General features: G+C 36.4%; 1 protein-coding gene across 1 annotated transcript in view; it reads left to right on the top strand.

The window, feature by feature from the left end:
- Positions 1-252: 252 nt before the first annotated feature.
- Positions 253-13404, top strand: part of RASSF9 (Ras association domain family member 9) — a 32557-nt gene continuing 19405 nt past the window's right edge. The window contains exon 1 of the mRNA XM_081483250.1: positions 253-551. Coding sequence (XP_081339376.1) covers positions 505-551 — 47 coding nt within the window. The 5' untranslated portion in view covers positions 253-504. The remainder of the gene's footprint in view (positions 552-13404) is intronic.

Below are 13404 nucleotides of genomic sequence, written 5' to 3'. Positions count from 1 at the left end.
TGTGTGGTTGGGTGTGGAAAGCGGGGGAGGGGGGTTTCCAAATCTAGTGAAATTCCCCTTCGTGGGTATTATCATGCCCGTGGGGCTGGCAGTTCTTAAAAGGTTAGCAAGTCTGCAGATAACTACAGAACACAATACAGTCCCCCTCCCTTCCTCTCTCTTGCTCTCTCTCTCTCTCTCTTTTTTTTTTTTCCTTTTCCTGCCTCCAAACGCCTTGGAGGCTGAAGCTGGGCAGGTCTCCAAAGGTGCTGCAGTCACAACAATCCCGCAGTTCAAAGTTAAGCAGCAGTTGCACAACTTTTTCAGCCGCTCTCTTTAGGCGGCTGCTAATGAGCTAAGAAACCAGGAGCATCTGAGGAGGTGAAGAGGAAGCTCCCTGTTCTCCTGCCTCCACTCTACAAATCCAAACCTCCCCCCTCACCTCCACCCACCCCCCAACCACCACCCCTCCCAACCCCGAGAACTTTAAGATATCATCCTTGCTGTTCGCTGGCCTGGCGGACCATGGCTCCCTTTGGAAGAAACTTGCTCAAGACTCGGCATAAAAACAGGTAAAAGTTCAGCGTGTGTGTGTTTGGAAGCTTCCGTGTGAAAGTGTGTGTTCTGTGGTAGTTAGATTCTGATTAAAAATGCTCTTGGGGGAATAAAGTACTGGAGAGTTAGGTCTTGTATTTGTACTCCACTTGTGTTTGTACTCCACAGTGACTGCAGTGACCGCAGTTGAAGGATCTCTGAAAATAAAGAATGATGTTTTTAACTCCTTTTTTTCTTCCTTTGGCTACTTCTGGTTACACCACTAGCATCCCCCTCTTTGTGCTTGTTGCCTTGCTTATTTGATAGTAGTGGAATGGCAAGTTTTCTTTTGTGTCAGATAGGATTTTAGTGTATTAGAGGAAGATAGAACTGGAATTTATTAGCTACTAATTAGAAAAAACCAGAACTGCTGATACAATCTGGAAACAATGCTTTGGCTCCCCTTTGAGTGAGGCATTCTTGAAACCTGGAAAGTTCCCAAAGTGAAAATACTCTGTAGGAAAACTTTTTGTGAACTCATTCTTTCGAAAATCTTTGAGAACGTTAGATGATTTTAGGCACTAAAAAAGGATTCAAACAGCTGTCCTCCTTAATCCTTATTATTACTATTTGATTTGATTTGCCGTTTTTCAAGCCAGCAATGCCCATAGTGTAAATAAATGTATTTCACATACATGCAAATTTTTCTTGATATGTATTTATGTGTGTGTCAGTCCTATTAAATATTTTATTAACTCAAATACCACATTTTTATGCCTAAAAAAATGTGAGGGTAACTGTAGAGACGGGCTTTATTTTTTTAATATATTTTGGCACAAGGGCTTTTCCACAACTTTTCTCTCAAACACGCTTGTTTGTACTTGTCATAATTTACTTAGTGTAAATTTGAAAGCATATAATTACATGGCAGGAAATGATACGATTATTTTAGAGGGTCTGCATGACATTATAGTGGTACAACTTTAAAGTCAATCTCTAGACTTTATTTTGGGCCTGAATGTCTACTTGAAAACTGCTGTCATTATCTCTTTCCAAGTGTCTATATGATTTAGTTGACTAAATTAACTCAAGAAATGAAAGCAACAATAATCAATACTATCAAACTTTCTAAATGTTTTATTTTCTAATAATTTGAATATATATCACAGATATATCTGATAGTTAATGAAACTATGTGTATGTTAAATATATCTTAAAAAAAAGTGAAAGTATCAGTCACTCAGTCGTGTCCGACTCCTTGTAATCCCATGGACTGTAGCCCGCCAGGCTCCTCTGTCCATGGAATTCTCCAGACAAGAATACTGGAGTGAGTATTCCATTCTGGAGGAGCCATTCCCTCCTCCAGGTGATCTTCCCAACCCTGGCATCAAACCCAGGTCTCCTGCACAGCATGCAGGCGGATTTTTTACCATCTGAGCTACCAGGGTAGTCTTTAAAAATATGGTAGTGATAGTTATCAAAAATAGGCTTGTATTTTAGCACTGCTGATGCATTAAAAACTATTTCAAACAACTCTCTTTGCCAAAAGAAAATCCTTACTGCTTTTTGAAGGGTATTTCAGTAGCATTATTTCTGAAGTGTGCTTGTTTAATGCTGTAAAGATATGTAAAAGATTACTTTGGGAAAGTTCATGGTATTATGAAATAAGTTATGTTTTTGGCATAGTGATCTTTCTGAATAGCACCCCTGTAGGTCAGAGTTGTTGTGTATTTGTGTGTGTGTCTATTTTAAATAATTCAGGAATTCTGTCATTGGTACACCAAACAACAGTACAACAAAACTAGGTACACCCCTGTGAATTTCCCTTCCGTGTCTACTTCCATTGCCTCAAATTGACTCTGCAACATCTACCCATACCTGGCTTTCGTTCAGGGAGGTGAGTATATGAACATTTTCATATGACCTTTTCTATGCAAAATTATGAAAAAGTGGAAGGAAACAATGAAAGATGGGGAAGCTTAATAGTATTTTAAATTGCTCTGAGAAAATAGAATGGTATTCCCCAAAGGTGATGCTTTATTATGAACATGTGTTTTGGTGAAAGTGGTAATAGGCTGTAATGACCGTAATAACTATGTTATTAAAGATTTGTATTTTTCCAATCCTTAAGAAACACTTAAACCACAGAGGTGACTTGGGACATAAATCTGTGGGTATTTCAAACTAAGCAGGTAAATAAACCACGTGGTGTGTTGGAAGAGAATTAATGTATATTTGTTTTCTTCAAGGTTTAGTTTTGCTATAGATGAGATTTTTTTGTTTTGTCTGTTTTGTTTTTCTATATTCTCAAAGGTGAAACTACAGGTGAAATTTAGTTACAGGATTAAGTTTATCAATTTCAGTTCCTGAGTTCCATAGTGATTTAAATAATTATACTCCAAAACAGAGAAACCAAATAACTTTCCTTAGATGACAGGTGATTCATCCTTTGATCGATTTCATTCTTTGATGATAAAACAGTTATCTGATAACAGCCAATGCATTCTTCAAGTACATAGTATAAAATTCCTTGTAAAAAGTAAAGGAAGAATTTGAGCAATGTATTTGTATACACTGTGATATAAAATGTATGCAGTTAAAAGATTATTGTATCTTTGTCAGCAGGAAAAAAATGAGGATTTTTGGAGGGAATATTAGGATTTTGAGATCATAAAATTTGGAGAAAGCTTGTTTATTGAAGTTTTCTGCATCCTGTTCTTTCTCTTTTCAGTTTTGTTCACTCTTATTGATAGAATGATATTTAATCACCCAAGATTGAACCTCTTAAGGTAGTTCTGTAAGTAGCCTCATAATACATGGATATTTGAGAGTCTTAAAGACAGATGAAAAACAAATGAAGCTTCAAAGTATGAAGCATAAAAAGTTTTAGAAAACATGCCCTGTAAATGTTGAAGAGGGTAGAGCCAGATCTGTCTAGTCCCCAGTCAGTTCAGTTGCTCAGTCATGTCCGACTCTGCAACCCCATGGACTGCAGCATGCCAGGCTTGCCTGTCCATCACCAACCATCACCACTGTCTAGTCCCCATTGTGTTCTAATTCTCAGAACATGTGATGGACCTATATAGTACAGTTGTTTATATAGTTTTATAAACTAAAATTGTAAGTTGTACTCAAATAAAAAAACACGGCAACATTCTGTTTTCTCATCATCATCTGATATCAGCTGGTATTATATAAATGTGAATATTCTATAAAGGATTGGTTGACATTTGATGCAATCCAAAAACCAAGGAGATGGACAAAAAAAGTATATGGATTTGAACACTAAGCTAATCCTACCCTACCAGAACATATTTTCTAAATGTTAAGAATCAGTCAATTCAAAAAACTGGAAAATAGTCTTCAGGAATACTGAGGATAATGCTTGGTCATAAAACAACTTGATTTGGACGCATAAACATTTTATGTTTTTCATTTCTAACTTTCATGTAAATATTTAAAAGAAATGGAGCCAATCTAAAATCTTTATGCTTACAATCAGAATAATTTTTTTACAGCTTTCTGATGTTATAACATTTAACAGGAAGAGTACAATTTTCAGAAGACTCTTTGGTCTCAGGAAGTGGATTGTTTACTTTCTTTCCATAATAATTAGAATGTTCTGTGATTGAATCCCAAAGATTGAAGACTACCTTCTTATGCAACTTTTTGCTCACATGAAGAATAAAAATGTTGGAGAGTCTAGATATTTTCTTTTCAATGAACAAGTAAAGTTTATGAAAATGCTTTTAAAAGTTGCTAGGTGGCTTTTGTTTCTCATAGAAAATCCAGAGAAGCAAATAATGAAGTGTGAATTCATTGGTATTCATATGGACATTCAATAATTGAATTTAGATTATTAACATATTTAGGTATTCACATAAGTTCCATCTGTGAGTGTGCTTATCTTTGTATTGTACTAAGTCACTTCAGTCATGTCCAACTCGTTGCAACCCTATTGACTCCTGTCAGGCTCCTCTGTCCATGGAATTCTCCAGGCAAGGATACTAGAGTGGGTTGCCTTGCCCTCCTCCAGGGGATCTTCCCAATCTAGGGATCAAACCTGTATCTCTTATGTCTCCTGTGTTGGCAGGCGGGTTCTTTACTACTAGCACCACCTGGGAAACCCCTAAAATTCCTTAGTGTTTAATAAAATTTGGGGGCAGTGAATTGGTTGGACTTTTTACCAAACCTTGCTAGAAGCAAAAAATTGCCATTGTAAAGCAGTACTTCATATGTTTGTTGGAAATATAAAATTAGAATACTTTTTTTCAGATGATTCACTGAAAATTAACAATGATTAAGAAAGGGTCTAATTGTGTGAATAAGACCTTATAATTATTGTTAGGTATCATTCAGCTGGGCTTCTCAAGTGGGGCCAGTGATAAAGAACCCTCATGCCAATGCAGGAAACATCTGTTTGATCCCTGGGTAGGGAAGATTCCCCTGGAGGAGGCCTTGCCAACTCATTCCAGTATTCTTGCCTGGAGAATCCCACGGACAGAGGAGGCTGGTGGGCTACAGTCCATGGGGTCGCAGAGTCTGACATGACTGAAGTGATTTAGCATGCATGGATGCACTATTCAACCAACTTGTCTTTCCTTTGGCATTTTCCTATACCTACAGCAGAGGTGATAACAAACTTTGTCCTAATATCAACTTGAAATCAAAAGTCTCCAAACGCTTTGTAAAAAAAATATTAGTAGTAAATAACACAGCTATATTGTTTTATAATTGATATATAATTTGCATTAAAATTTGCTTTTAATGAATGAAAACCTATCTAACCAAGTTTTTAAAACCAGGTGCCTCATATTGCTCTCTGAAGCTCCGCATGCCACAAATACTTCATCAGAAGGAAGAATTAAGTTTTGTGCTCATGATAGAAATTGCTGGCAAGCCGGATGTTTTCTCTTTGTAGTTAGAAGTATGGTAATTTATGAATTCTGTAAAACAGGAAATTGTCATGTACTGTTTTGTCTAACCTCCAGTAAATATTTGAAATGCCCCTGAAACTGACTTGAGAAATGCCAGATATTTGAGTACACACATCTTTTCAGTTCCCAGGTGTTCCTGAAAGAGATTTCCCCTGATGATACCTGGTAACTTAAGTGGTTATTACTTGGCAGCAGACAGTGCTTTAGGAACAATGATTGGAATGCTCTAACCTTGGTAAAAATACCCTGAGAGCAGTGGCTGTGGTGAAATTGAGCCCTAGGTTAAATCTTGAATTGTTACTCAAAAAACTATAAGCCAACTTAAAACCCAGTACATAAGATGCTTTATTATACACCGTATCGATTTGTGAAACATGTCAAGATGAAAATCTTAAGGAATTTTTTTACGTATTTAAAAGTTTGTAGCTGGTTAACAGTTTTACTTATATGGCCTTTTTATTAGCCAGACTGTATAACTTAGAAAATTTTGATGTTATTTGATTGGTATATATTTGGGCAGATCTGATAATGGCTCTAAGTAATTCATAAAACTATGGCACTCTTCTTTTGATTTTATTTCTAAAAATGGAAGAAAGTTGAAGTAGGAGTGTGAGTTTACCTCTTCCAGGTAAATGTGGATGCCAGTCCTTGATAAGAAATCTCTTAGCAACATACTGGCTTTCTTAAACAAGGCAACATGCCATCTGCACTGTGTACCTGTGCCCGGAAAATATTCAGCACACTTCTGTGTAATAATGTTCTTTAGTATATACTTGCTTAGGAGTTTTAAAAGATATCCATTTGGCAAAACATGCATAACACATACACCATTGATTTCTTTACATCTCTTTTTAAAAAATGGATTGTGATTCAATTATTGTGGAGACTATTGCAAGGCTACACCTTCTAGAGAAAGTTTGCATATCTGTTGATTGTAATTTAAAGTAATTACTACTGCAAATGGTCACTCAACAGCAAAGTATTTAATAATTACTTGTGTGAATGAAATAGAGTTTTGGGGAAATGTTTAGCATTGGCAGTGGTCAGTAAACTATTTCAAGAACAAAAATGAGTGTTGGGTATTAAATATGCTGACTGACAAGGCAAATTATTCTCAATGGTTTATATCTGCAGGCTAGAATGCCCTCTGTTTTTATAAGTGACTTAAGATATCATCAAAAATTCTCATAGAGTATACACTCATGGAGATCAGGGACCTCTCTTATCTTGTTTCTTTCTAGATAAAGTTGAGTAGGTGCTCAATAAAACTTGTTGATTGACTAAATGAATTCATATACTCTCCAAATATAGCTGGTCCCCATAAAGCATTTGCATCAGAGTCCTACATTTGTAGTGAACAGATTCATGGGTAGTCAAAGAATGAATCCATAAATTCATGGCTGACCTCTCATCATCCCTGCTTCTAGGCTCAAGTCCTTGCTTTCAAATGGCTAAGGGCCATATATGAGAAATAGATGCTCTAAGAGACTTTTACTGGACTCCTAGTCAAAAACAAACCAAGGCACAGGGTGATTCATTCTTCTCTAGGGATGCTCTCACGTCCGTTCATGCTCCTTGAATGTAGCCATGTATGTATGTGAGTTAGGTTTGGTGGGTGATGGTAGCTGGCTACTGTAGACCCCACTGTTGAATGTAGAATATTTCCTCCTTCTGTGGAGACAAGAGGGAAATACAGTTGGGGAACTGTTTGTTTTCTCACATGAAATGAGGATTTATGCTCTTTGTATAAGACAATTACAGTTATGAGACAAAGGGAAAATGCTAGAAATAGGCAGAAAATAATCTTAATTGAGAACTCCAGTTCTTTAGTCACCTAGAGTTTAGGTCTTATCTCGGATTTGCCATCACTAGTTGTGTGCATCTTTTTTTTAAAGTCTTTATTGGATTTGTTACAATATTGCTTCTGTTTTTTGGCCGCAAGGCACGTGGGATCTTCTCTCCTGAGTAGGGATGGAACCCAAACCCCCTGCATTGGAAGCAAAGTCTTAATTACTGGACTGCCTGGGCGGTCCCTATTTTATCTTTATAATACAACAATAACAGTAACAAGCGCAAGCAAAGGCGATTTTCTTTTTTAACAGAAAACAGAAAAATTCTGTAAAGCAGTTATCCTTCAAAGGCAAATTTTTAAGTTTGACAGTTGAAGGGGTTGCTCTTTAAGTACAGGAAATACACAGTTATGATTGATAATACACTAAAGTCATTATGGGGCCTTGGAATGTGACTGTGCAAATGAGCAAGCCCTTATGCCTCAGAGTCAATCCATTTCTAACACATCTTAAAACACTTACTATGTGCACTGTTCTAAGTAATTTACATAATACTTAAAATTGCCCTGTGAAGAAGGTACGACTTTTTCCTGTTTCGTATATTAGTCAGTTAAGACCCAGAGTAGTGCAACAATTAATAAGTGGCAGGGACAGAATCCGAATCCATCCTTTTAACCATTACTCTGCACGGTTTATTTAGCATTTAGTTTTCTTGTCTCTAAAACAGGTTAATCCTAAACCATCAAGAATTTGGATTAAATCTGAATATAAATAAAAACTTAGCACAGTGCTAAGATGGTAAAAACTGAGTAAACATTCACTCCTTGTTCAACTCTCCTGGATAAAATATGTTATGAAGTATATCTCAAGTTTTTAATACCTAAACGTGATATTTTGGGCTTCAGAATTTCAACCTTGACTCACTGGAATTCTGGTCTCTTTTCCTGATCACCACTGATCTCTTTTCCTCCCAGATATGAAGAGGTAACATCAAAAATTACCGAATGTAATTAGAAATGAGTATATAAATGTTGTGCAATACTATCTTTGGATCTTGATGAAATATTTCAATTCTGACAGTTTTTACCTTTAATCCTCACACCTCATCTGAGCAAAATTATGAGATGATTAATGATTTTGCAATGTATAGCTTAAGGCTTCCCAGGTGGCGCTAGTGATAAAGAACCTCCTGCCAATGCAGGAGACATGAGATATGAGTTCCATCCCTGGGTAGGGAAGATCCCCTGGAGGAAGGCATTTCAACTCACTCCAGTATTCTTGCCTGGAGAATCCCATGGACAAGGGAGCCTAGTGGGCTACAGTTCATAGGGTTGCAAAGAGTCAGACACGAGTGAAGTGACTTAGCATCCAGCAATGCTCAGCATAATTTAAGAGACAGTTCTTTATGTGCCTCTGTGAACTTTTACTAAAACGAAATGATACATAATTTGAATATTTTAGTATTATCTATGTTTAATAATATGAGAGACTGAATTGGATACTTAAGATGTCTTTCATGTTTCAAGCTTCTGCGATTTTAAAATTCCCTCTGCAGAATATAATTCAATTCTCTTGTCCTGCTTTTTATGCCTTTTCAAGAAAACTTTAAAAAATGGAATTGAAAGAAAGATTTTTTCTTTTAATTTTATTTTACTTAAATATCTCATGCATTGCCACATAACCTCCACCATGAAAGGTAACATTGTGGTAAAAGTCAAATGGTTTATTTTCAATTATAAAGAGACACGATTAGTTTATAAATTATAATATCTAAGAATTATTGAGTATTTGCTAAGCACAATTTTAAGTTTAGTAGTACAAATGCAAAAATGTTAGAAATAGCTATCATTTTATTTTATTTCTTTAGGACTGGTAAACTCTGTATTTTGTATTGTACCAAACATGCAAAGACACAACCTCATTCCTGAGATTAAACTCCTAATTGAGAAAACAGCACTATAGTAGCTCATGCATGAAATTGTTTTTTAAAAATCACTCTTCCATGGGAAACTATCATTGACAGGGTAAATAAAGTCATAATCTTTATACTATAATTTAAAAAATGAAAGTATAATCTTTTAGAGTTGAGGAAGGCTGTTCCTCTGTAGAGTAGCTGCTCACTAAATGTTTTTGATTGACTCTAAGTAGAAGTACATAATAGAGAATTAAATGGAGAAAAATAAAAATAAAAGGAGCATCGTCATAATTAGATAGTGTTTATTAAACTCCCACAGTTAGGTGACAGGCTTGGACAAGAAAGGCAACACAACAAGGTATATAAAGAGATGTAGGAGGGGACTGAATCATACAAAGCTAGGAATGACTCAGGATGATCAAAAGAGATGAATTCAGGAAGCAGGCAGAAATAGGTCGGTTTGGCAAGAATCCAGGATCTTGCTTGGGTTGGTGAAAACAATATTTTACAATTGAGAAAAATGTTAAAGATGTGTTTATATAACAGTAATAGACTTAGAGTCAACTTTAATTGACTGATGTTTATGCTAATAATCATGTTAAACTGGTCAGTCTATCAGTTTATAGAACTGAGTTGTTCTACTATTTTGTGGATCTTTTAAATTTTAGCTCTACTAATGTAGATAGTGGTCCAATTTCAACAAATTTTCATTCTCACTAATTATGGTGTATAATTGGTAGGAATTTTGTGTCTGGGTTTTACTGATGTACTGCACAGTATATACTTGCTCTCAACCAATGACTGAGATATTTTGTAGCTACCTAAGATGTCTTTGGTTGCTCTTATGCTCCTCATTTACTCTGATTTTTTCCAGTCCTTCTAGAATTCCCTGCAGTTATGGTTAACTGGAGGTACGTAAGAACTATTAGCAGTGAATCAGCTTAGGGGAGACCACAGACCTTCTTGGGCTTCCCAGCTGGCACTAGTGCTAAAGGACCCATCTGCCAACGCAGGCAACATAAGAGACATGGGTTTGATCCCTGGGAAGATCCACTGGAAGAGGGCATGGCACCCCACTCCAGTATTCTTGCCTGGAGAATTCCATAGACAGACGAGCCTTGTGGGCTACAGTCTATAGGGTAGCAAAAAGTCAGACATGACTGAAGTGACTTAGCATGCACAAGCTCACAGACCCTGAGAGTAGAACTTGTAGATGTGTATTTTTAGCTCTGCACATAATTACCTTTGTCTGGAAGCTATGTGAGATGCTATTGAAAAACCATGGATGTCTCCATGGAGTAGACATATAATAACTACAATCTCATAAGAAGAAAAGAATTGTACACAATTAGCAAAAGCACTTATGAAACTATAGTGGACCTTTGAGTTCTACCATTTTTAATGCACAGGAAGTCAAGCACTTTATAGCAGGCAACCACAAAGTATTAGATTTAATTTCCTGACTGCTTGTTCTACTTTGGTAGTGAAAGTCAAAGAACTTTTTCTTAGAATTATTAATAATAGGCATGGAAATTAGACTAAGTTTGTTTTTTTCAATGATCATTTTTAGTGGTTCTACTTTTAGTTAGGAGAACTTGGTTAATTGCAGTTTAGAGAATTAAGTAAAATGGCAGCTTTTGCTATGCAATGCCTTATGTAATCTCAGCATATAATAGTATTGCTTTCTTATCTACCTTAGCATCTGAAAATAAAACATTCTCAACTATCCCACTCTATCAGATTTGGCATCTACTTGTATATATTTCCCTTGTTTGGACTCAAGATAATGGTTATTTGATGATTTTTAAAAATTTGAAAATATCAAATGAACCCCATACTTTGGTGGCATTAATAAGATTAAATGTAAATCAAATATGGACCTTACTTTAAGGAACTTGTTGCTTGATAGACACACAGACATACTTTAAATAATTAAAATACAGGCAGGTATTTTAAAACATCATAATAAAATCTATGTTTTCAACAAAAATATTTATTTACTTTAAGATGTGTGCCACACATATTTCTATGTGTTGCAGATAAAAAAGTGAGAAAGACAGTCAAACTCTCTATTCTTATTGAGGTTATAGTGCCGTGGTGGACAGGCAGACAGTAAGCAAACAATAAATGAACAAGAAATTTCAGGTAGAGATTACAGTTATAGGAATCACTATAGAGACAGAACTTATAAGAATTCAAAACTGAGTGGAAGGTCATGGTAGAAAGTATCAGGATGGAAAAAAAAATCAATTATAACTACAATTTGGGCTCTGAGTAAATAGGAATATAGTTGTATCATCATAAAGAAAAGAAAAAACGGCAAGAGTAATTTGAGGGAGGGAAGAACATGAGGGTGAAGAGTAAAAAAATTCAACGTGTCATACGAATGTTACCAAATATTCCACCTCCAAACACCTGGTGTTTGGACACACTGCACATTGAAAGCAGCCTTTCATCCAGCCTACTCCCATCCCTCCTGACATCCATATGGGACTGATTAATATGGAACATACTGCACCTGGAATGGGACTTTAAAGGCAAAACACACTAGTTTCCCAGCCAAGACCTTCACGCTGACTAATCCTATGTTAAACCCACTCATTCTTCATACAGCATTTCACTGCCATCGTCTGAGTGAGCCTTCACTCATTGCCTTTGGTTGAAATTACTTCCAAACATGGTCATGACTTCCGTGAGATTATGCATTCTACTTTATAAAGACCAGATTATTTTTACTTTCTTTTATTTTTAATTGGAGGATAATTGCTGTACAAAAACATGAATCAGCTATAAATATACATATATCCCCTCCTTCTTGAACCTCCCTCACACTATTTTTACTTTCTTACCCCCTAAAGAATGATACATAGAACCATTGTATAGATATCAGAGTTCAAATAATATTTTAGTATTTAAATAAACAAAATCTAGATTTTTGATGCAAGTAAATTATCTAGATAAGGAGTTGGTAAACTTTTTGTGTAAAAGGTCATATAATAAATGTTTAGGTTATTCCCACCATAATGTCTCAACCTCTTAACTCTGTCCATGTGGTGTGAAATAGACAATTCAGAATTAAGTGGGTGTGACTGTACATAAACAAGTTTTTATTTACATGGAGGGGATAGTTATAACCAGCAGGTCCTAGTTGACTGAAAAATTCCTTTTATTTACTTCTCCTTCAAAGCCTGTCCACCACTCATGCTCCAGAAAAAGTTAAAAGAACACTTGACATCTACTATCATTGGCTCTCCAGGCTTCACAGGTGGCACTAGTGGTAAAGAACCCAGCTGCCAATGCAGGAGACTCAAGAGACACAGGTCCGATCCCTGGGTCAGAATTATCCCCTGGAAGAGGACATAGAAACCCTCTCCAGTATTCTTGCTGGAAGAATCCCATGGATAGAAGAGCCTGGTGGGTTATGATCCATAGAATCACAAAGAGTCAGACACGACTGATGTGACAGCGCACACATCGTAGGCTCTTAGACTTCAAAGATGAAAAAGTCAGTCCAGGACCTGACACTACAGAAAAAAAAAAAGAAAAGTAGAAAATGTTGTTGCTCAGTGTGTAGTGGGTTCTGTAGAAGCATCAAGAATGGGCACCCATTTCCATCTGGGGTGGTGGGAGTGGGAGTGGGGTTATTCAGAAACAATAAGGGTATTTCCCTAGAGGAAGCAGCATTTGAAGCAGAGGAAGAGTTGGTCAGATGAAGAAGAGGAGCAAAGCATTTCTATCCAAGGAAGTAGTTTATGGAAAAGCTCAGAGTGAAAAATAAAAGCACAGCAGATATAGTTCAGTCCAGTCTAGCAATTCATAGGGTGATAGATGTGACAGAGGCAGCCAGTTGCCCTCACACTAGATCTGTCAGAGGTCAGCAGGACACTAGGAATAGCTAGCTTGAGCTTATTAAAGAGGGCTTGACTATGAGTTGGAGGAATCAAATCTTGGAAGGAATTCTAGGAACAGGCAGGATGGAACTAGAGAATGGAAAAGAGAGAGAGAGAGACAGAGAGAGAGGGGACAGGGTTACAAGAGAGAGGTTATAGGAGAGAAATAAAGGTAAATAAATTATAAATGAAAGACCTGGAAACCATTTAAATATTTTAAATCAAGAAAGGTGCACAACTAGACTGCAGTTTAAAAAGGGAAGTCTGATAATATTATAGAGCACGAATGTGAAATGGGTAGGAGTTTATAATAATATAATATCCCCTAACTCACTATAGTAATTTACTGTAAAACCAAA

The sequence above is a fragment of the Giraffa tippelskirchi genome, chromosome 4 (assembly GCF_054371585.1).
Source record: "Giraffa tippelskirchi isolate mGirTip1 chromosome 4, T2T-mGirTip1v1.2.pri, whole genome shotgun sequence".
NCBI classification, from domain to species: Eukaryota; Metazoa; Chordata; class Mammalia; order Artiodactyla; family Giraffidae; genus Giraffa; species Giraffa tippelskirchi.
The sequence above is the reverse complement of the archived record's forward strand: the minus strand, read 5'-3'. Positions and strand labels throughout refer to the sequence as shown.